Raw genomic sequence first — 24,729 nt, 5'->3', positions numbered from 1 at the left:
ACTATTTGGATTTAATTCATGCAACTGATAATTAAAATATGTTTATATAAACAACACATACATTCCCATGATTAACCGATTTTCCAATTCTTCGATTTTATATTTCTCTTTTGTACCAACATCTAGATAAAACTGAGATATATAGCTTGGCACTATTATACAGTTTACTAGTATTTTACTGTTGTAAATCAAGTTATAAGAATTACGGTCTTTCCCCCACAGAAGTAGTGAAGCAAAAAACAAAAGTCAGAATGAATGGTGGGAATAAGAATTGCAAGTTGGTGTAGGACAATTGCCAATTAACTTACTACAGCTGAAATTATATCTTCAAGAGGCTGAATCCTCACTGCTGTCACACTGTTTGTTGCTTCCACAACTTTTTCTCTTCCTTGATTAATGAGGTCCTAGAAGAATGCAAGAAATAACCTTATCAGGGCACATAAAAGACAGCTTAGTTTTAAAAGTATAGGGAGCCTTTCTCTTGCCAATTTACAGCATGTGGCCTTAAAAATCTTTAAGTAATTGGAAAGTACAGCAAAATTCAGCATCAATAAAATGGAGTAAAACTCATCAGTGAGGGTCTTGTTAGGAAGATAAAAATTGGGTTCTATGGTGCCAATAATTTAATAATTTAAATGACTCCATAAGCACATTTTAAAAAGAAAATCACAGATTCAATTACATTATTTAATTACTGGTATATTAAAACCTAGTCCTATTTAACTCGTCATTGATCCTATTTTTAAATTATTTCATAATACTATACATTATCATATACTTAAAGTTGCATCTACACTGCTTCAGAATATAGATCAATGTGTTTATTTATCCCACTTTCAAACACTAAATAATTTGTTTATTCAAAATATTTTATAACTGAAGAAAGTGCTATTTCTCTAGCCAGTCAGCTACCCTATTGTTTCTTAATTAAAATAATTCAAACTATAATAATTCAAGGCCTGATTTCTTTGTGCTCTGAACAAACCACATTTTATTATAACTACGCTGGTTCAAAAAGGTCAACAAATAAAAGAAAAATTTCTAGGTCTATTCAGAGGTAATCTTTTGGGGAATGTGATATTCCTGCATAGGAAACCCTCAACAACAAGGCACTTGAAATTGCCTTTAATTCAAGGCAAAATACTTTCGTACTTCACAACTTACCTCCAGCTGTTGATTACTCATTGCTGATAGGGCTCCCAAATTGAAAGGAATATAAGGAGTTTGAGAGTTAAAACTGACAGGGGGTAAATTGGTCCCAGTTGGTATGTTGAAACGCATGGTCAGTCCCTACAAACAAAAAATTATGCACTTTCCACATTGTGATTTAAAACTTGAAATTCTACATCACCTACTGGTTGAGAAAAAAATCCACATTCTCAGATCTAGGAAATTATTAACACTCCTTCACACACAAACAAAACACCCTTTTCATCTGAAACCAAGATCTTATTACATAGAAAGGTTTAACCCCTAAAGGTGTACTCTTTTCTGATAATTCCCACAGTATGGGGCAACTCAGAGAATTCTGATGAGACTCCTAAAATCACAATGTTAAAGAAGTTTAGTACAATGAATTAGGAGTTTAAAAAGGATTCAGGTATTAGGATAAGGTTTCCCATGCTCAGGCACATTTTTGCTCAAGTGAGGTGGTATTTAAAACAGAGGTGGAACTATTTTAAATAAGGTTGCTGCTGGAGATTGACATTAATGTCCAATAACAGAGTATTTTTGTGTTCTGATAATTGGTCAGAACTTTGAGTTTGGTACACATGCTAAAGCAACATTTACGCCTACCTCCAAACTCAAGTTCCTATATGTCTGCTACTACAGTAAGGGTGTTGATGGAAGTTAAGTGATGCTAAATATACAGCTTCCCACTAATCTCTCAATTTAGCAAGTGCTAATCAGAAATGAGGTTACTACTCTTTAAGGGCAAACATTTTCTTCTCTCCTCTCCTTCAAGTCTACCACCAAAGGCAGCCAAAGCCCATAAACAGACACCCAAACTTGGGGGACTCTGTTCCTGAAGATTCACTATATTATTACCTGTTCCAAATGTGACCCTTTTCTTCCTCCACTGTTCTTTTAAATGACTAACAACAAAAACAACAACAAAAAGCATTTCAGATGAACTACCTTCTTCTCTGCTTCATATTCAGCCCAAGCTGCTTTTCTTTCTTCTTCAGTCAACTCTTCTTCTTCTTTGTGGTCCAAAAGAGAATCATGTTCATGATATCCTACAATGTGTTCTTTATGTATTTGAAGAAGTTCTGCAAGTATGGTGTCCTGTTTAGAAGGGTTGAAATAATAGTTATTTTCTCCCTCTGATCTTATTTCCATAGTTCTTTGACCTACTGTTAGTCTAGAAACTCGTGCTACTATACATATTTCTGATAATATATGATAAATTACCTAGAAAACATTCACAATACATGCAATACCAGCCTCTTATGTAAGAATGTCATATTTATACAGCATGTTTTAGGAGTTTAATTTTTAATGACTACTTTTCATCTTTCAAGCTCTCTTCCTCCAACATTTTTCTAATTTTTTCATATGCATTTTGTTTTGTGCTTTTTTCAGAGTTGATTTAAAAAAAGGCTAACATAAGTGTGCTAAATTCAGAGATGCTTGTGCTAAAAATCATGGCTACTCCTGTTCATACATATTTAACACCTGTATTTATCTATTTTGCTGCACCAGGTCTCTTAGTTGCAGAACGCAGGATCTTTGATCTTTGCTGTAGCATGTGGCATCTTTATAGCTGCAGCATGAGAACTCTAAGTTGCGGCATGTGGGATCCAGTTTCCAGACCAGGGATTGAACCTGAGCCCCTACACTGGGAGCACCAGAGTCTTAGCCACTGAACCACCACGGAAGTCCCTTAATAACTTTATTTTCATAATCACTTTAGCTACCAACCACTATACGAACAAAAACCAAGTCTAAATTAATCAAAACAGCTACAGAACAGTTTAACTGGAACATACAGTCCTTATATTTCAATTGTAAGAAACTCAAACATAAATTACACTATAAGGACCTAGGATCAAATTTAAATTGATATACATTATTTATCATTTTATTATCAAAGTGTCTCTTTTTAAAGTCATGATGTCTTATGTCAGTCTTTTAAGGTTAAAAAACGAAAAGCTTAAAACTTGGAATCACTTATATACTCAGTAAGAACCCCAAACTCCTGCGCTGTATGATTATGATTATAAAAGAGACACACACAAATGGAGATCATGGAGGGTGGGGGTTAAAGTGAACCATGGATATGTCACTTGCTAACAAAAAATTTTAAATATTCAGAAGCTGTTTATTAAAAAATTAAAGATGAAAACCTGGATATATAGAAGGCAAATTAATTCACTTTACAAAAGGATTTTCCATAGCTTCTAACAGCAAGTTTCCTTAGAACATACTTTCTAAACTGAGTGAATTTAATGAAGGAATGTAAATAACGACTGGTCAAAGGAAGGTACAGGAAAGCATATAGTACATTAAATTTAACCTATATTCAATAATGCTTAATGCCTCCATAAGTTTTAGCATAGACAAAGCCCATACTTACAAAGAATTTTGTCTTTACATCTTCAACCATATCTAGAGTACACGATCCAGCACAGGGTAGGAGCTCAAATGTTATATAACTCAAGATGAAAAATTCAACTCATAAGGCCCTAAGTTTGTTTTTTTTTTCTGTACAACAGCAAATGCTGGCACCAATTCCAACCATTTTGATACTTGGTATTATGTTAACAAACTTTTTATCTTGCCACATCAATAAACACTTGGAAAGAATCACTTCATAATTTCATGAAAGAAAATGATTTTTTTAATGGATACATCTGTAATTAAGATTTTACAATTAATTTTGAATGCATGTGCTATTTCTTTGGTTGAAAACATTAAAAGACCATACAAGGTTCAAGAAAGAAAGTCTACTGGTGGAATGCATATATGCTAATAGATTTAGTTCTTTATTTTTTGGTTTATTTCTTTTAAAATGTTAACTAAACATTTTTCTTCTGTACCAGTATAGAAATCTGCCATCAAAGCTGACTTTCTCTGGCCTATGGCATACAGAACATGTTTATCACAACTAGATAGATCTCCAAAGTTCAGAGTTACTAACCAGGCAGGCAGAGAGATAGGGCAATCTGAATTAAATTTTGTTAAAAGATAATGCTTCCTTAGATGTGTGTCTCCCATGGTTACCCCACCCCACCCCAAGCATGACTCAGAAGAGAGGTATGTAATAAAACCAGATAACACTGACTAATATTTTTAGCAAGTGACCATGCCAAATATAATTAGGAAAGTCAGCTGTTCTACAAAATACCAAATAAATTACAAGACAGAAATGTTCTATGGATAATCACAATTTTACTTCTGTCTGACAGTAAGTGATGTTCTTAAAAGAACTGTAGTCAAAAATCACTTCATTTCTCTAAGACAGTAACCTAAGGGAAAGAGCAGCAGAAACTGAATTTATTTTTCAGCTGTATGCTTCTCTCTGTAATAGTGGATAATAACTTAATCTAGTTATGACTGTAAGTTAAACATGGATGAAATGCTCTACAGTTACGTGTAACAGGGTGATATAAAAATAACAGGAATAAATGAAATACCCAATTCTCTGGAAACTAACACTATGTCAATTAAGTATAGCATTTATTTCTCAATTATAAATGCCATGATTCATATAATAACTACTTTTTATGATTAGAGAAAAAGCCTTTCCAGAAATGCATGCACATACATACACACAAACAACGCTCATATACACCCTTTTTAAAAAGTGTCTGTATCCCGATTTTCAAAGTCCAAACTTATCATCTTGAAATTGGTAGAAAATGATGTTCAGAGAGGCAAAGTAACTTTTTTTTCCAATCACAGAGCTAAAGACTAGCTGGGATTAGAAGATACATTTCCTGACTCCTATCCAGTGATCATTCTATCACACTGTAAAGAATGACTGTTTCCTTGAGGCATGGTTCCTCCATTTCCCAGATCTATTCTCTTTCAAAAAGAATTCCCTAAAGGATTCCCTAAAGGAGGAAGGAGAAACTTAAGTAGGTCTATTTTTTTCACTTTTAACACTTTTGTTCTTTTTGAAGTTTTTAAAAACAAGTATGTTAATTTTTTAATAAAAGAAAATATAAAAGCTGAAATAAAAACAATACATAGACACAAACTTATAAAAGGCCAGTTCATGCTTAGCCTGAACCTGATATGAACTATTTTACCATTTTCATCTTCAGGAGTAGTCATTTTATGAAATCCCACTTCTGAAACCTTTAAATGTCTTCTCCCCACCAGATTTAAGATCTATGCTATCAAGTCAAACATGATTGCCTAATTATGGTTAGATTATGATTCAGCTTCCACCCATGCAATAACTTTCATTTTGACCCACAGTCAATTAAAATGCCAACAAATCAGAGGAAAAGTACATGTGACTTACCTTTGTATCATTAAAAACTTTTGGACCCTTTCCCTAAAACATTAGCTCCCTCCTAACATCAAGCCAAATAACCATATTCCTTTTACTAGCCACAACACTCCCTTCTTTTCAGAATTTTTAAAAATTTTAATGGAAATGATGTTATAATTCCTGTTATAAAACCTAGAGATAACTACCAGTAACATTTGTGTATATCCCTCCACACATTTACATTTTATTCACGTGTGTGTATATAAATTTTCACATAAAATTGGGATTGTACTAAACTTTAAAACCTACTTCTTTGCCTTAATATCTTTCCATGAACATTATTTTACACAAAATACAAAACATTCATTGGTTTTAATTGCGTATGTTATATAGATATACTTTAGCATCTATTTAATTATTCTCTTAAGAGTTTATTATGTGTTTATGCCACTTCTAGTTTTTAATTATTACCAAATCTGCAATGAAATAGGTTAATGGATAAATTTTAATGTATATCAACCACTTGTTCATACAATAATATGCTAACAATACTCAGGGACTTAGACAAGTACCTTTACCATTATTTTCATTTTAACAAAGAAAAGACTACATGTAAGCCAACTGACTTTTAAAGGAACAAGATTCACTTATACATTTCAGAAGTAGGAAAGCAGAAATCTTTCTTTGAGAGTGTTGTATAAGACACAGTAAGAGAAAAAAGATACAGGATTTCTGATACAAAGTGCTTCTAAAACTTTCCCATTTAAATTAATTGCAGCATACTGTCAACACAAGAAATAGATGATGAAATGAACAGGGCAAAAAATATCTGCAACAGAATCCTCAGAGTATTTCTTTGGGAAAAAAATTTTTGCAAAGTCTAGTGCAAGTAATAAAAACTAATAAAGAAAAATTTTATCCCAATATACAATATGATCAGAGAGAGGTTTTTTGTTATTTCCCCCTTAAACCATGCATTTATATTAGTTGCTATAGTAACACTATTATTGAAAATAATACTGGAGCAGAATCTATAATCACTCAGCCAACAGTCATCAAAATGAGGTTTAAATTATATCCAAATGTGTACCTTTACTCTTCTTTGTCTAAACTTTGTTTTTCCTTAAATAAGTGAAAAACTTATAAGCTGGGAAAACCATGGTCTATATTCTAGCTAACAACCTAAATTAGTTTGAGCTTTAAAATGACTAGTCCAATTAATAAAAGAAAATTAATGATAAACTACAAGTTTAAGTTAATTACTTAGAAGTTTAAAGTATTTGTCAAGCTGACAAAAATTTCCATTTAATTAATTATGAAATTCAACCTTGAAAATAAAAATTTAAAAAAACAATCAAGCTTTGCCTAGGGGTGGGGACAGGGGTTTGCCATGTTTCAAAATATTTCGCTTGCTATCACTTTGAGTATTGCAATATCTAGAAATATCACTAGAATACTTACGTGCCACAGGACCCACTCAAAAAGCTATGAAAAAAATTCCTTTTATTAAATAAGTCTAGATTCTTAATAAAGAAACTCAATATTCCTAGTTAAAAAAGTTTCTACTTTCAAATTTAAAGCCCATTTCTTCCCAAACTACCCAAGGGGGAAAAAAATGCAACATATTTGAAAATAACTAGAGAGCTACTAAATGAAGTTCACATACCACCTCATATCAGATTTGAGGTCAAGAGCACATAAACCTTGCCAAAGAGCATTTATAAATATAATCCAGATTCTCAAATTGTAGGTAAGAGTAAGACAGTGACAACTGTAGAACTTGTAACTTTCAATGAAAGAAAAGGCAGGCCTGCCAAACTGACACTTCCTTGTCCTTTTGTTGAGCCGAACTCTTTGCCATGCCACGGACTGTAGCCCACCAGGCTCCTTTGTACATGGGATTCTCCAGGCAAGGATACTGGAATGTTTCGCCATTTCCTTCTCGAGGGGATCTTCCTGACCCAGGGATTGAACTGGTGGAGATTAAAAGCTAGAATCTCCTTCGATAAGAATGTTTGATACTCAATTTAACATTTAAAGAACTAGATACTGCTGCTGCTAAGTCACTTCAGTCATGTTCGACTCTGTGCGACCCCATAGACAGCAGCCCACCAGGCTCCCCCATCCCTGGGATTCTCTAGGCAAGAACATTGGAGTGGGTTGCCATTTCCTTTTCCAATGCATGAAAGTGAAAAGTGAAAGTGAAGTCGCTCAGTTGTGTCCAACTCTTAGTGACTCCATGGACTGCAGCCTACCAGGTTCCTCCAGCCATGGGATTTTCCAGGCAAGAGTACTGGAGTGGGCTGCCACTGCATTTAACCTTTAAAAATTGGTTATCCATTACAATTCTTATACATGACATATGCCATTCACTGTGAGGTAAAGAGTGCCATTCTATATTTTTATATGACTGTAGTGACTTTCTAGAGGTTGCAGCTTTCCAAGAAAAGCCTGAATTGGAACTCAATTCTTATGTTATACAATCTGGAGTTCACATTATTTCTTTAGTTTATTAACAGTGTTACATCCTCTAACTCAACCATAGGTGTGCTATAAAAGGTATATGAAAATAGAAGGGAAAGTAGCTTTTTTGGCAGTTCAAATTACATTTAAAGAAAGAAAACATTAAAATGTAAAAGTTAAAATGGTTTAAAAAATGATATAAGATCAACTAGTGATTCTTATTCTGATCAAATCTCTCCCACAATTTATACTCCTTTTAAGGTTCTAAAGTAATAAATTTGATATAAAAAGCTCAGTCATGAAAACGTCAGTAAATGAAGAGACATTTACCTACTTAATTCCCCTATAAGTATTAGTTTCAGTTTTCCACTGTCCCTATTCCTGGAAGTGTTACAAGACACATTTGAACCAATCAACCTCAATAACATATTTTAGGATATTAAAACACTGTGGCACTCAAGTATCTATAGTAATTCACAATCACTGTCATGCAAACATGGTAGTTATATCTTTCTGAACTCCTCTAAATAAAAATGAAAAAAAAAAAACTGAGAGGACATATAGCCTTGCTTACCATGTTTCTCTCTACAACAATTTTATGTATAAACATCAGTATAATTTTGCAGGAATCAACTGATTTGATAAAAAAAAAGACAACCTTTTTAATTTTAGAGGAAAGTTTAATAGCAGAATAGTGGTAAAGAATCTATCTCCAATGCAGGAGACACAAGTTCAATCCCTGGGTCAGCAAGATCCCCCGAAGAAGGAAACGGCAACCCATTCCAGTATTCTTGCCTGGAAAATCCCATGGACAGAGGAGCCTGGTGGGCTACAGTCCATGGGGTCGCAAAAGTGTCAGACATGACCCAGCAACTAAAGAACAACATATATGTGTGTGTTGTGCGTGTGTCTACACACACACAGAGTTATATAACTTTGTCAATTGGGAGGCTTTATATGTAGTAGTAAAGATCACAGGGTCTAGAGTACTGCTCCAACAGCATTCTGGGCAATGATGGAATGTGCTGTGTCTGCATTGTCTGATTTGGTAGCCACTAGTCACATGTAGCCTCTGAGCACTTGAAATGTGACTAATGTGTCTGAGGAACTAAGATTTTAATATTTTTTTCTTGGTCAGTTAACTGGGATCAAGAAAAGACTCTTATCAGGTTTCATTTACCACTTTCTCTTATTTTCAACACCTTTTCTAAAGGTCTAAAGCAGACTCTCAATTTAAAAAACTAACAATGTATTCCCATACACAGAGAGTAGTTTTTACACCTTAACCAAGTCTTTCTAATGAAAAATTCATTGGACAAAATCAACAAGACAAATTATCTGATGTCAGAATTGTCCTAGAAAATTCTAGATATATGGCTGTCATAATTATAGAAGGACCAGAAAAAAAAAAAAAAAAGAGTGAGTATATAGAAGGACCAGTAAGTTATTACCTGTTCTAAGAACATACATATGTAAATAAATTTTAGCTGACGCTTAAAGGATACCTCTCATTACCTAAAATGAAAGCATAATAAGCCAAAGCAATTTATTTGAGGATCAAATCAACTTATTGCTCTTATTTTACCAGAGACTGAAGCACAAACAGCAAGTGATTTGTTAGTAAAATTTCTTATGCTTATTTAAAGTACCTTGTTGAATTTTTTCACTTCTCTCTTTAAAAGAATTTTAATTTCATTATTATTATTGTGGTATAGCTGATATACAATATTATATATGTTTCAAGTGTGCAACATAGTGATTCACAATTTTTAAAGGTTATATTCCATTTATAATGATAAAATACTGTCTATATTCCCTGTGCTATACAATATATCCTTGTAACTTATTTATTTTATACATAATAGTTTGTACCTCTTAATCCCCTACCCTTATCTTGCTCCTCCTCCCTTCCAGCTCCTCACTTGTAACCACTAGTTCATTTTCTACATCTGTGAGTCTGTTTCTTTTTTGTTTTATTCACTAGCTTGGTGTATTTTTAGATTCCACATATAAGTGACATCCTACAGTATTTCTCTTTCTCTGGCTGACTTATTACACTAAGCAAAATAGCCTTCAAGTGCATCCATGTTATTGCAAATGGCAAAACTTCATTTTTTATGGCTGAGCAGTATTCCATTGTATATATAATTTACCACATCTTGTTGGTAAACACTTAGGTTGCTTCCATATCTTGGCTATTGTAAGTAATGCTGCTATGAACACTGGGGTACACATATATTTTTGAATTACTATTTTCATTTTTGGGGATATATACCCAAAAGTATAATTGCTGGGTCATCTGGTAGTTCCATCTTAGTTTTCTAAGAAACCTCTTTTGGAATTCTAACTTTGCTCCTTAATAACTGGGTAATCTCTCAGAACCAACTCCCTTACTACAAAGGGGTAATACCACCTGTAACTCATAGGATTATTGTAAGGATTAAAAGAGATTATGTTTTTAAAAGGAACATAGCACAAGCACTTGATATGTATTACTTCCTTTTCCCCATAACTTGCCATATCTTTTTCTTAAAGAATACTAATCTCATTTTACACAGCATCTATGAAACATTCTTGCCAGAAAATATCTGCCATGAATCTAATCAAACTTTTGGATCTAATTTTCAGTTTACAGAATATATAAGATATAGAAATTCAAATTCACCATTAGGAAATAAATCCAGAATGAAGGAAGGGAAGGTGACTACACTAAATTAAAGAAATACATAGAGAGACACCACAACCAAGTGCTGTACACCTTGAATGGATCCTGGTTTGAACAAAGAAATTGTAACAAACATTTTTAAGACAAGTGGGTTAATCTGAATATTAATATGGATGTGGCATTTGATGATGCTAGGAAATTAAGAATGATTAATTTTATGGTATTGTGATTATAATTTAGATTTATACTAAAATATTTACAACCAAAATATATTCTTATAATTTAAAGTATTTTAGAAAAATAGAGGCACATGTGGTGAAATATTAACAAGTAAATCTAGGTGATGGGTATATGGGTACACATTACATTTTTCTGGTTTGAAAATTTCACAATAGGAATAATTTTTAATTAACTTTTTAAACATATTTTCTCTGTGATAAGGGAAACAGTAGACTATATGGCAGAATTCTGGTACAGACCAAAGTTGAAAAGATGGGTCTGTATGCATTTCAGTCCTAGTTAGCTCTCTATTTTAGCAAATCAGTTTCCTTAAGATGGAGTCTGAATCCAAGTTACCTCTCTACAGATGTTTTAAAAACCTAAACCGAATGCATAAATGCATGATGATGCTGTTCTAAGAACTTCATATGAATTATCTAATTAGTCATAATAACTCTATGAAGTACACACTATTTTTAACCCCCTTATTACTGATGAGATTTCTAAGGTCATAATTCATCATGGGGTGCTGGTTCCCTTCCTGATAATCAACCTGCAGAAAAAACTACAGAAGGTAAAATGAAACATATAGTCCAGGAACTTAGAAAGATACACATGTGTGTACAACATCACTAGGGTGACAAAATGGGCATCATATGCCACCTGAGGCAGAGTTATTGAAAAAATAATTCAGAGTAAGCATGATAGGTGCACTTAAGGAAATAAGGGAAGATATTAGCAATATGAAATTCAAATGCAACATATCTTAAAAGTGTCAAAAGTGAAGTATTTCAGATAAAAAATAATCATTGAAATAAATAACTCAATGGATAGTTTAAGTAGCAGAAGTACAGCTAAAGACTAACTTAGCTAGGAGATCATACTGAGACACTTTCCCAGAAGAAAGCAGGAAAGGATAAAGAAACAGGAAATGCAAAAGAAAAGCTAAAAGATGTGGAAGCTAAAAGCGTAATAACAGTCTCAGAAGGAGATGCAAATAAAAATGGAGAGAATGAGTTTTTCATTATAATGGATACTAATTTCCCAGATGGACAGATCAAGAAAATGAGGCACAGAGAAGTCAAGTAACTTGATATGGTCAAGATTCAAACCTCAGTCTTGCCTGAGACCTCTTGCCCTTAACTGAAGATCAATATATTCGGCATCAAAGATAATTAAGGAGGACTAGCATTAGCTGTGCCACTTTAGGATTTTGCAGTAACTAAAAGATAAAATCTAGACTCTCCAATATTACACACCTCTATAACACTGCAAATGCCTTTCCATAAACTCACAGTATTGATTAAGAAGAAAGGTGAAGAAGTAGAGAAAAGGGAATGCACTGTTGGTGGGAAGTAAATTGGTGCAACCACTGTGGATAACAGTATGGAGTGTCCTGAAAAAACTAAAAATAAAACTACCATATATATGATCCAGCAATTCCACTCCTGGGTATTTATCCAAAGAAAACTAAAATATTAACTCAAAAAGATATTTGCAAATCCAACTTTAATGCAGCATTGCTTATAACAGCCAAGACATGGAAACAACCTACGTATAATCCATGAATGAATGAATAAAGAAAATGGGTACATACAATGGTGCACACAATTGAATATTACTGAACAAAAAAAAGAGGAAATCCTGCCATTTGTAGGATGGATGGATGGATAAGTCATTATGCTAAGTGAAATAAGTCATACTGAGAAAGAAAAATATTGTACAACCTGACTTATGTGTGGAATATAAAAAAGCTGAAATTATAGAAACAGAGTAGAGTGATGGCTACAAGAAGCTGAAGTGTATGTGAAATGGAGAGATGTTTGCCAAAGGGTACAAATTTACACTTATAAGCTGAGTGAGTTCTGGTGATATACTGTACAGTGTATTGGCCACAGTTAACAATGTTGCTGCTGTTGTTCAGTGGCCCAGTGGTGTCCGACTCTTTGCAACCCCACAGACTGCAGCATGCCAGGCCTCCCTGTCCCTCACCATCTCCCAAAGTGTGCCCAAGTTCATGTCCATTGATCGCTGATGCCATCCAGCCATCTCATCCTCTGATATCCTCTTCTTCTTCTGTCTTCAGTCTCCCCAGCATCAAGAACTTTTCCAATGAGTCGGCTATTCACATCAGATTACCAAAATACTGGAGCTTCAGGTTCAGCATCAGTCTTTCCAACGAGTATTCAGGGTTGACTTCCCTTAAGATTGACTAGTTTGATTTCCTTGCTGTCCAAGGGACTCTCAGGAGTCTTCTCCAGCACCACAGTTCGAAGGCATCAATTCTTTGGCATTCTGCCTTCTTTATGGCCCAGCTCTCACAACCATACGTGACCACTGAAAAGACCATAGCCTTGACTACACCAACTTTCTTTGGCAGAGTAATGTCTTTGCTTTTCAACATACTGTCTAGGTTTGTCATGCCTTTCCTGCCAAGAAACAACTGTGTTCTGATTTCAGGGCTGCAGTCACCATTTGCAGTGATTTTAGAGCCCAAGAAGAGGAAATATGTCACTACTTCCACCTTTCCCCTTCTATTTGCCATGAAGTAATGGGGTCAGATGCCATGATCTTAGTTTTTTTAATATTTAGTTTTAAGCCAGCTCTTTCACGTTCCTCCTTCAACCTAATCAAGAGGCTCTTCAATTCCTCTTTCCTTTCTGCCATTAGAGTGGTATCATCTGCATGTCTGAGGTTGTTGATTTTTCTCCCACCTATCTTGATTCTAGCTTGTAAATCATCCAGCCCTGCATTTCTCATGATGTGCTCAGGATATAGGTTAAACAAACAGGGTGACAGCAGACAGCCCTGTTGTATACCTTTCTAAATCTTGAATCAATCAGTTGCCCCAGACAGGATTTTAACTGCTGCTTCTTGAATTGCATACAGGTTTCTCCGGAGACAGGTAAGACGGTCTGGAATTCTCATCTGTTTAAGAGCCTTCCACAGTTTGTTATGATCCACAGAGTCAAAGACTTTAGTGTAGTTGATGAAGGACAGGCAGATGTTTTTCTGGAATTCCCTTACTTTCTCGATAATCCAGCAAATGTTGGCAATTTGATGTCTGGTTCCTCTTCCTTTTCTAAACCCAGTTTGAACATCTGGAATTTCTTGGTTCATATAATGAATGCTAAAGCCTAGCGTACAAGCTTTTAAGCATGATCTTACTAGCATGGGAGATGAGTGCAACTGTCTGACGGTTAGCACAGTCTTTAGTATTACCCTTCTTGGAAATTGGGATAAGGATTGATCTTTTCTAGTCCCGTGACCACAGCTGGGTCTTCGAGATTTGCAGACATACTGAATGCAACACCTTGATAGGATCATCCTTTAGGGTTTTGAATAGCTCTACTGAAATTCTATCTCATCCTCTAGATCTATTAATATCAAGATCACGGCCTTGTCATGGCGAAGGGGCTTGCATAACTCAATGAAACAATGGGCCATGCTGTCTACAAGCGCTTCTAAAACTAACACCCAAAAAAGATGTCCTTTTCATTATACAGGATTGGAATGCAAAAGTAGGAAATCAAGAAATACCTGGACTAACGGGCAAATTTGGCCTTGGAGTACAGAATGAAGCAGGGCAAAGGCTAATAGAGTCCTGTCAAGAGAACGCACTGGTCATAGCAAACACCCTCTTCCAACAACACAAGAGAAAACTCTACACATGGACATCAAGAGATGGTCAACACTGAACTCAGATTGATTATATTCTTTGCAGCTAAAGATGAAGAAGCTCTAAGGAGTCAGCAAAAATAAGACCAGGAGCTGACAGTGGCTCAGATCATGAACTCCTTCTTGCCAAATTTGGAATGAAATTGAAGAAAGTGGGAAAAACCACTAGACAATTTAGGTATGACCTAAATCCAATACCTTATAGTTATACAGTGGAAGTGAGAAAAAGATTTAAGACACTAGATCTGATAGACAGAGTGCCTGATGAACTATGGACGGAGGTTCCTGACATTGCACAAGAGACAGGGATCAAGACGATCCCCAAGAAAAAGAAATGCAAAAAAGCAAAATGGCTATATGCGGAGGCCTCACCAATAGCTGTGAAAAGAAGAGAAGTGAAAAGCAAAGGGGAAAAGGAAAGATATTCCTATTTGAATGCAGAGTTCCAAAGAAGAGCAAGGAGAGATAAGAAAGCCTTCCTCAGCGATCAATGCAAAGAAACAGAGAAAAACAAAAGAATGGGAAAGACTAGAGATCTCCTCAAGAAAATTAGAGATACCAAGGGAACATTTCATGTAAAGATGGGCTCAATAAAGGACAGAAACGGTATGGACCTAACAGAAGCAGAGGATATTAAGAAGAGGTGGCAAGACTACACAGAAGAACTGTTAAAAAAAAGATCTTCATGACCCAGATAATCACGATGGTGTGATTACTCAAACTCACCTAGAGCCAGACATCCTGGAATGTGAAGTCAAGTGGGCCTCAGGAAGCATCATTACAAACAAAGCTAGTGGAGGTGATGGAATTCCAGTTGAGCTATTTCAAATCCTACAAAATGATGCTGTGAAAGTGTTGCAGTCAAAATGCCAGCAAATTTGGAAAACTCAGCAGTGGCCACAGGACTGGAAAAGGTCAGTTTTCATTCCAATCCCAAAGAAACGCAATGCCAAAGAATGCTCAAACTACCGCACAATTGCACTCATCTCACACGCTAGTAAGGTAATGCTCAAAATTCTCAAAGCCTGGCTTCAGGAATACGTGAACCCTGAACTTCCAGATGTTCAAGCTGGTTTTAGAAAAGGCAGAGGAACCAGAGATCAAATTGTCAAGATGTGCTGGATCATAGAAAAAGCAAGAGAGTTCCAGAAAAACATCTATTTCTGCTTTATTGACTATGCCAAAGCCTTTGACTGTGTGGATCACAATAAACTGGAAAATTCTGAAAGAGATGGGAATACCAGACCACCTGACCTGCCTCTTGAGAAACCTGTATGCAGGTCTGGAAGCAACAGGTACGGAACTGGACACGGAACAAAGACTGGTTCCAAATAGGAAAAGGAGTACATCAAGGCTGTATATTGGCACCCTGCTTATTTAACTTATATGCAGCGTACATCATGAGAAACACTGGCTGGAAGAAGCACAAGCTGGAATCAAGATTGCTGGGAGAAATATCAATAACCTCAGATATGCAGACGACACCACCCTCATGGCAGAAAGTGAAGAAGAACTAAAAAGCCTCTTGATGAAACTGAAGGTGGAGAGCAAAAAAGTTGGCTTAAAGCTCAACATTCAGAAAACTAACATCATGGCATCTGGTCCCATCACTTCATGGCAAATAGATGGGGAAACAGTATCAGACTTTATTTTTTTGGGCTCCAACCACTGCAGATGGTGACTGCACCCATGAAATTAAAAGACGCTTACTCCTTGGAAGGAAAGTTATGACCAACCTGGATAGCATATTTAAAAGCAGAGACATTACTTTCCCAACAAAGGTCCGTCTAGTGAAGGCTATGGTTTTTCCAGTGGTCATGTATGCATGTGAGAGTTGGACGGTGAAGAAAGCTGAGCACTGAAGAATTGATGCTTTTGAACTGTGGTGTTGGAGAAGACTCTTGAGGGTCCCTTGGACTGCAAGGAGATCCAACCAGTCCATCCTAAAGGAGATCAGTCCCGGGTGTTCATTGGAAGGACTGATGCTGAGGCTGAAACTCCAGTACTTTGGCCACCTGATGCAAAGAGTTGACTGATTGGAAAAGACCGATGCTGGGAGGGATTGGGGGAGGAGGAGAAGGGGATGACAGAGGATGAGATGGCTGGATGGCATCACCGACTCGATGGACATGGGTTTGGGTAGACTCCGTGATTTGGTGATGGACAGGGAGGCCTGGCGTGCTGCGATTCATGGGGTCGCAAAGAATTGGACATGACTGAGCAACTGAACTGAACTAAGAAATAGATTTAAGGGACTAGATCTGATTGATTGAATTCCTGATGAACTATGGATGGAGGTTCGTGACAGTGTACAGGAGACAGGAATCAAGACCATCCCCAAGAAAAAGAAATGCAAAAAAGCAAAATGGCTGTCTGAGGAGGCCTTACAAATAGCTGTGAAAAGAAGAGAAGTCAAAAGCAAAGGAGAAAAGGAATGACATACCCATTTGAATGCAGAGTTCCAAAGAATAGCAAGGAGAGATAACAAAGCCTTCCTCAGCGATCAATGCAAAGAAACTGAGGAAAACAATAGAATGGGAAAGACTAGAGATCTCTTCAAGTAAATTAGAGATACCAAGGGAACATTTCATGTAAAGATGGGCTCAATAAAGGACAGAAACGGTATGGACCTAACAGAAGCAGAGGATATTAAGAAGAGGTGGCAAGAATATAGAGAACCGTACAAAAGAGATCTTCACAACCCAGATAATCACGATGGTGTGATCACTCAGCCTCACCTAGAGCCAGACATCCTGGAATGTGAAGTCAACTGGGCCTCAGGAAGCATCATTACAAACAAAGCTAGTGGAGGTGATGGAATTCCAGTTGAGCTATTTCAAATCCTACAAGATGATGCTGTGAAAGTGCTGCCGTCAATATGCCAGCAAATTTGGAAAACTCAGCAGTGGCCACAGGACTGGAAAAGGTCAGTTTTCATTCCAATCCCAAAGAAACGCAATGCCAAAGAATGCTCAAACTACCGCACAATTGCACTCATCTCACACGCTAGTAAGGTAATGCTCAAAATTCTCCAAGCCAGGCTTCAGCAATACGTGAACCCTGAACTTCCAGATGTTCAAGCTGGTTTTAGAAAAGACAGAGGAACCAGAGATCAAATTGTCAAGATGTGCTGGATCATAGAAAAAGCAAGAGAGTTCCAGAAAAACATCTATTTCTGCTTTATTGACTATGCCAAAGCCTTTGACTGTGTGGATCACAATAAACTGGAAAATTCTGAAAGAGATGGGAATACCAGACCACCTGACCTGCCTCTTGAGAAACCTGTATGCAGGTCTGGAAGCAACAGTTATAACTGGACATGGGACAACAGAGTGGTTCCAAATAGGAAAAGGAGTACGTCAAGGCTGTACTATTGTCACCCTGCTTATGTAACTTATATGCAGAGTACATCATGAGAAATGCTGGGCTGGAGGAAGCACAAGCTGGAATCAAGATTGCCGGGAGAAATATCAATAACCTCAGATATGCAGATGATACCACCCTTATGGCAGAAAGGAAAGAAGAACTAAAGAGCTCCTGGATGAAAGTGAAAGAGGAGAGTGGAAAAAGTTGGCTTAAAGCTCAACATTCAGAAAACAAAGTTCATGGCATACGGTCCCTTCACTTCATGGCAAGTAGATTGGAAAAAAGTGGAAATAGTGGCTGACCTTATTTTTCTGGGCTCCAATATCACTGCAGATGGTGACTGCAGCCATGAAATTAAAAGACACTTATTCCTTGGAGGAAAGTTATGACCAACCTAGACAGCATATTAAAAAACAGAGACATTACTTTGCCAACAAAGGTCCGTCTAGGCTATGGTTTTTCCAGTATTCATGTATGGATGTGAGAGCTGGAGAGTGAAGAAAGTTGAGCACCAAAGAATTGAATCTTTTGAACTGTGGTGTTGGAGAAGACTCTTGAGAGTCCCTTCGACTGCAAGGAGATCCAACCAGTCCATCCTGAAGGAGATCAGTCCTGGGTGTTCATTGGAAGGACTGATATTGGAGCTGAAACTCTAATACTTTGGCCACCTGATGCAAAGGGTTGACCCATCTGAAAAGACCCTGATGCTGGGAAAGTTTGAGGACAGGAAGAATAGGGGATGACAGATGATGAGATGGTTGGATGGCATCACCGACTCAATGGACATGCGTTTTGGTAGACTCAGGCAGTTGGTGACAGACAGGGAGACCTGGCGTGCTGTGGTTCATGGGGTCACAAAGAGTTGGACACGAGTGAGAGACTGAACTGAATGGTGTAGGGCCACTGGAGATGAACAAGTCATGGTGGAGAGTTCTAGCAAAATGTGATCCAATGGAGGAGCAAATGGCAAACCACCCCACTATACTTGATGTGAGAGCCTCATGAAGTGTATAAAAGGACATAGTTAATAATACTGTATTGTATATTTGAAAGTTGCAAGAGAGAAGATCTTAAAACTTCTCTTCAAAAAAGTCTGTGTGCAATAATGGATGTTAACTAGACTTACTACAGTGATCAATCTGCAATATAAACATATATCAAATCAGTATGTTGTACATCTGAAACTAAAATAATGTTATGTATCAATCATATCTCAATGGAAAAAAAGCTGGATATAAAAAAGAAGGAAAAAAAAGTGTGATGTCCTATCAAAGTACAGTGCCCCAATTCACTATGTTTTCACAAGTTTACTTATGTAACATATATAGCATAGCAGAGTGTGGTAGTTAAAGGGTATGGGGTCTAGAGTCACTACACTGAGATCAAATCCAGGTGAAACCACCTCTCTCTGTCATAATTTCATCACCTATAAACAGAAATAAACTCAACCAGCTTTGTAAGATGGCTTTAAGAATTCAATGCTAGTAAAGCCCTTAATACCGTACCTTGCTGCTGGGAAAACGGGACAACTACATGTTTAAAGAATGAAATTAGAACATTCTCTAACACCATGCACAATGCACTCAAAATGGATTAATGGCTTAAATGTTAAGACCAGATGCTATAAAACTCCTAGAGGAAAATGCAGGCAGGACACTCTTTGACAGAAATCACAGCAATATCTTTTTGGATTCGTCTCTGAGAGCAATGGAAATAAGAATGAAAATAAACAAATGGGACCTAATTAAACTTAGAAGCTTTTGCACAGCAAAGGAAACCATAAACAAAATGAAAAGACAACATACAAAATGAAAATACTTGCAAAGGATGCAACTGACAAGGTATTAATCTCCAAAATATACTAACAGCTTATATAGCTCAACATCAAAAAAACAAACAACCCAATCAAAAAATAAGCAAAAGGTCTAAATAAACATTTCTCCAAAGAAGACGTACAGATAGCCAGAAAGCACATGAAAAGATGCTCAACACTGCTAATTACTAGAAAAATGCAAATCAAAATTACAATGAGGTGTCACCTAACACTGGTCAGAATGGCTATCATCAAAGAATGCACAAACAATAAATCCTGAAGAGGGTGTGGAGAAAAAGAAACTCTCCTACACTGTTGATGGGAATGTAAACTGGTACAGTTCCTATGAAGAACAGTATGGATATTCCTTAAAAAACTAAAAATGGAGCTGTCATATGATCCTGCAATTCCACTCCTGGGCATATATCAAGAGAAAATCATGGGCATATATCCAGAGAAAACCATAATTCGAAAAGATACACACACTCTAATGTTCACTGCAGCACTGTTTACAATAGCCAGGACATGGAAGCAACCTAAACATTCACTGACAGATGAATGGATAAAGATGTCTCACACAAACACACACACACGCACACACACACACACACACAGAGGAATATTATTCAGCCATAAAAAGAATGAAGTAATGCCATTTGCAGCAACATGGAAGGAGCTAGAGATTATACTAAGTGAACTAAACCAGGCAGAGAAAGACAAATATATATCACTTATTTGTGGAATCTTAAAAAAATGATATAAATGAACTTATTTACAAAACAGAAAGAGACTCAAAGACTTAAAAAACAAACTTATGTTTACCAAAGTGGAAAGAGGGACTACAGAAGGGATAAATTAGGAGACTGGGTTTAACATATACACATAATAGGTAACCAACAAGGATCTACTGTATATCACAGGGAACTATACTCAATATTTTATAATAATCTATCCTGCAAGGGAAAAAAATCTGAAAAGGAATATGTATATGTATGTGCTTGTGTGCATATATGTGTGTGTGTGTCTGTGTGTGTATATATATATATCTCAATCACTACGCTGTGCACCTGAAACTAATACAATATTGTAAATCAACTATACTTCAATAAAAAAGAAAAACTCTGACATACACTCAAATATACACATTTCAGAACCATGTGCCTATTTTTCTTCCCATAGCATTGATCACTATCATACTTTAGATTTTATGTATTTATTGGTGGTGGTTTAGACACTAAGTCATGTCCGACTCTTGGGACCCCATGGACTGTAGCCTGCCAGGCTCCTCTGTCCACGGGATTCTCCAGGCATGAATACTGGAGTGGGCTGCCATTTCCTTCTCCATAGGCATTTATTAATACCTTCTTTATCATCTGTCTCTCCCCACTCACACTGCAATTGAAGCTTCATAAAAGCAGGGCTTTTTGTCTGCTTTATGTGTTGCTGTAGCCCCAGGATGTTGAACAGTGCCTGGCACATAATAGGTACAGAATACATTTTGTGAAAGTGAATGAAAGTCAGCTGCCTCCCTCCCTGCTCTTATCCTATGAATAGAGGGTTTAAACTCTGTTTTCACTTACTTCTTTCATAATTTCTGAAAGCTAGGAGTAACTCAGGCTCTTTAAGACAGATTAGATGCACACACACCCACCTTCTGCCTAATTTTTAAAAATTCCAACCTAGATCTAGGCATTAAATAGTCACCAGCCTGCTTCACATCCTTGTTTGGAATTAAGGAACCGTGAATTAATATGTTCTCACTTTTAACTAAATTAAGGGCAAATGTCGCAAGTTCAGAAACACTGCCCCTGATCTGGTAGTGGAAGGACTTTTTCCTTAGTCGGTAGGAGGGGAAGGAATGCCTTTTAAAAATGCCAGCTGTCAGATTAAAATGCCTTTGTTTTTGATGATTTGCGTAAAAATTGTGCTCAACCTATTTTCAAAATTCCCATGTTTAGTTGACACTGGAAGCAATAATAAAAGTCAAATTTTTATTAAAAGTAGTACTTGGCATAAAAAACACTCAAATAAACATTTGCTACTGTTCTTTATTATTCTTAAGTTTAGCTGATAATAACTAGGTGAACCATACTCCTGTATACCTTGTACTCACAACAGCAGTGGACCTTGTTAAAAATACAGGTTCAACACTCAGAAATTGATTTAGTAAGTCTTCATCATTGACTTAAAAAAAAAAGTATTTATTTTTGGTTGCCATTAGCCACTGCCTGCCTGTGGGCTTTTCTCTAGTTGGGGTAAGCCTGGGCTACTCTCTAGCTGTGGTGCACGGGCTTCTCATTGCAGTGGCTTCTCTTGTTGCAGAGCACAGGCCATAGGCACACAGGCTTCAGTAGTTGTGGCTCATGGGCCCTAGAGCACATGGGCCTAGTTGCCTGAGGCATGTGTAATCTTCCTGACCAGGGATCCAACCAGTGTCACCTGAATTGCAAGGCAGATTCTTATTCACTGTATTACCAGGGAAGTCTGACCATTGGCTTTTTTGTGGTGATGGTGTGGTTAGGGAGAGATGTGTCACATGGCAGGTGGGATCATAGTTCACCCACCAGGGATTGAACCTGTACCCCTACAGTGGAAGTACAGAGTCTTAACCACTGGACCACCAGGGAAGTCCCTGATTCAGTCAGTCTTGGATAAGCCAGGAATCTGCATTTTTATCAAGCTGTCAGGCGATTCTGATGCAGGTTAGTTCAAGGCATGTCACCCATTGCCTTAGCTTACTTTTAGGACAAAAATGTATTTGTTCATTGTCACACTTTTATTGAAAACATGCTATGTGCTAGGTATTATGCCAGGTACCGGGGATACAGTGATAAAGATACAATGATACAATTCCTGCCCACATAAGCTAGTAAGAAGCACATAACCTGGAGAGAACAGATGTATCTTTTAACGTGTATATAAATCCAAAGAGGTTATGCCACTTAATTCACATTTACTAAATACAAACCTGGTATTTTCAATTTCAGAATTTCCATGATCCATAGTGGTAGGTATTTCTAGTGCTTCAAAAGGAGACATTTCTGGAAGTTTGTCCCCAATCCCTACCCTCCACTTCCAATGGAATCTCACATTCCACCCTCAACTGTGCCAGTAAGTTGTTGATGTTTCCATTAGCAGTGATTTGTAAGACAGCTTGCTAGAGTAGGGAGGTTGCCATTTAGAGACACCATTGGTATCATGATCTCTTTAATCCAAATGTTTCCCCTAAAATGCTGGTTGACTTTGGCTCCTTAAGTTTTTCTTGTGTTATAAGGTGATACAATCAAAGTAAGATACAAAGCAGCACTGTTTTTTTTTTTAAAAAAAGATCAGTCTATAAACATGTATTTATTTTGTAGTTTGTATTAATAAAAGAATACTAGAAATATCCCTTCATTTTTAAAAATTACTACTACACTGGTATCACAGCTGGCTATAAGGTAGACAATTCCTTTAAAGTTGTATGTATTATTTAGGGGGAAAAATCCTTGAGTGATACAGTAATAGTTTGTAGTCAAATGCATGATAACATCATGGGAAGTGATTATCAGTGTTTAGTAATTAAATATTATCATATAATCTCTTCTTGATTATAACTGATCTCTAGGAGAGTTAAAGCCTCAAATACTCATCTCTTCTGCAGTCTAGCTGAGATTACTGCCTCTGCTCTCTAAACGTTTTTAGTCGTCTACTGATCTGTCATATGTCAAGCTAAATCTTCTAAGGATCAAAATCTCATATGACTCCTCTAAAATTCCAAAAATTTACATCTATACTTGTTTCAGAAAAATGAACCAGTATAATGACATTATTAATGACAATTATAGAAACAAAAATAGCAGCTAACATTTGAGCGCTTACTATGTGCTAGGCAGAGAGCTTTACACGGATTATCTCTTCTGTGAGGCATGTACTACTATTTTCTTACTTTCTTAAGGGAAGCAGGGCTTGGAAAACATGCAGCTTGCCTAAAATTACACCCAAAAAGGGTGATTGGCATATTACTTGCAAAAGGGACAGGGCTTGAACCGTTTGCTCTTTTTACTGGGCATCAACTATCCCAGCAAACACTGAGTAGGAGACTCTTACAGCCTACAAAGAAATGGTAAAATTACAACAATTTTTCTATAGTTTATTATGATTTTTGGTGGTCTGTTCTTATGCAGATAATAATTTTATGCCAGTAAATACAAATATAGAAAAAATATTAAAATTTGCTGTATTAAATAATAAACATACTACACTTGTGATCAAAGAGGCAGCAAAGTAGGAGATAATGACATCAAACCTCATATATATGCTAATTATGAACATGGCTCCTTAGAGGTATGTGCATGCATGCTAAGTTGCTTCAGTTGTGTCTGACTCGTTGCAAACCTATAGACTGTAGCCCACAAGGCTCCTCTGTCCATGGGATTCTCCAGGCGAGAACACTGGAGTGGGTTGCCATGATGCACTCCTCCTGGGGCTCTTCCCCACCCAGGGATCAAACCTGCATCTCATTATGTCTCCTGCATTGGCAGGTGGCTTCTTTACCACTAGTGCCACCTGGGAAGATCCCATAGAGGTACATGTCAACAAAAACTGCATTCACATGCCAACATGTGGTTAATATGCTACAGGTTACTAATACTTGCTCTACAATTAAATGGGTCCTTTTGAACCTTTATTCTCAAAGGGTAAATGCAAGCAAGTTCCTGAAATCAGTAAATTAGCTATTTTATACTTCATATCAAATTATTTTAATGGAGTATATTTCTCTCTAATGTTAGGAATGACTAAGGTAAAACCTTATATTACCATCTGCTGGCTGATAAAACTACACAAAAACATCTTTGTTCAGCAAACTATGCTTTGAGGCATTAAAACTTGAATAAAGGACTAAAGACAAAGGGAGAAAATTGTATATAACACCAGCGTAGAGGAAGTAAAGCCTCACTTTCAGTACTTTACTTTAAATCCCCATTTTATTTTCCCTATAATTATCAACGTGCAGTCCATACTTAAAAAGACATAGGTAGTAAATGCTGGAAAAGGAAAGTACAAAAAAATTTCTATGCCAGTTTTACTGTCTTTTGT

The 24,729-nt window shown here is 36.6% G+C and overlaps 1 protein-coding gene across 13 annotated transcripts in view; it reads right to left on the bottom strand.

The window, feature by feature from the left end:
* ATRX (ATRX chromatin remodeler) overlaps window positions 1-24,729 on the bottom strand; it is a 277,372-nt gene that overhangs the window by 5,042 nt on the left and 247,601 nt on the right. For 12 of the 13 annotated variants that reach the window (XM_061136821.1, XM_061136829.1, XM_061136833.1 and 9 more), the window contains 3 exons: window positions 2,140-2,289; window positions 1,165-1,290; window positions 309-404 (listed from right to left, as the gene is read on the bottom strand). In XM_061136821.1, the coding sequence (XP_060992804.1) occupies window positions 309-404; window positions 1,165-1,290; window positions 2,140-2,289 (372 nt within the window). The remainder of the gene's footprint in view (window positions 1-308; window positions 405-1,164; window positions 1,291-2,139; window positions 2,290-24,729) is intronic. The other variant, XM_061136832.1, reaches the window with a different exon arrangement.

Source organism: Dama dama, chromosome X, assembly GCF_033118175.1.
Source record: "Dama dama isolate Ldn47 chromosome X, ASM3311817v1, whole genome shotgun sequence".
Taxonomy (NCBI): domain Eukaryota; kingdom Metazoa; phylum Chordata; class Mammalia; order Artiodactyla; family Cervidae; genus Dama; species Dama dama.
This window is presented reverse-complemented; position numbering and strand designations above follow the sequence as displayed.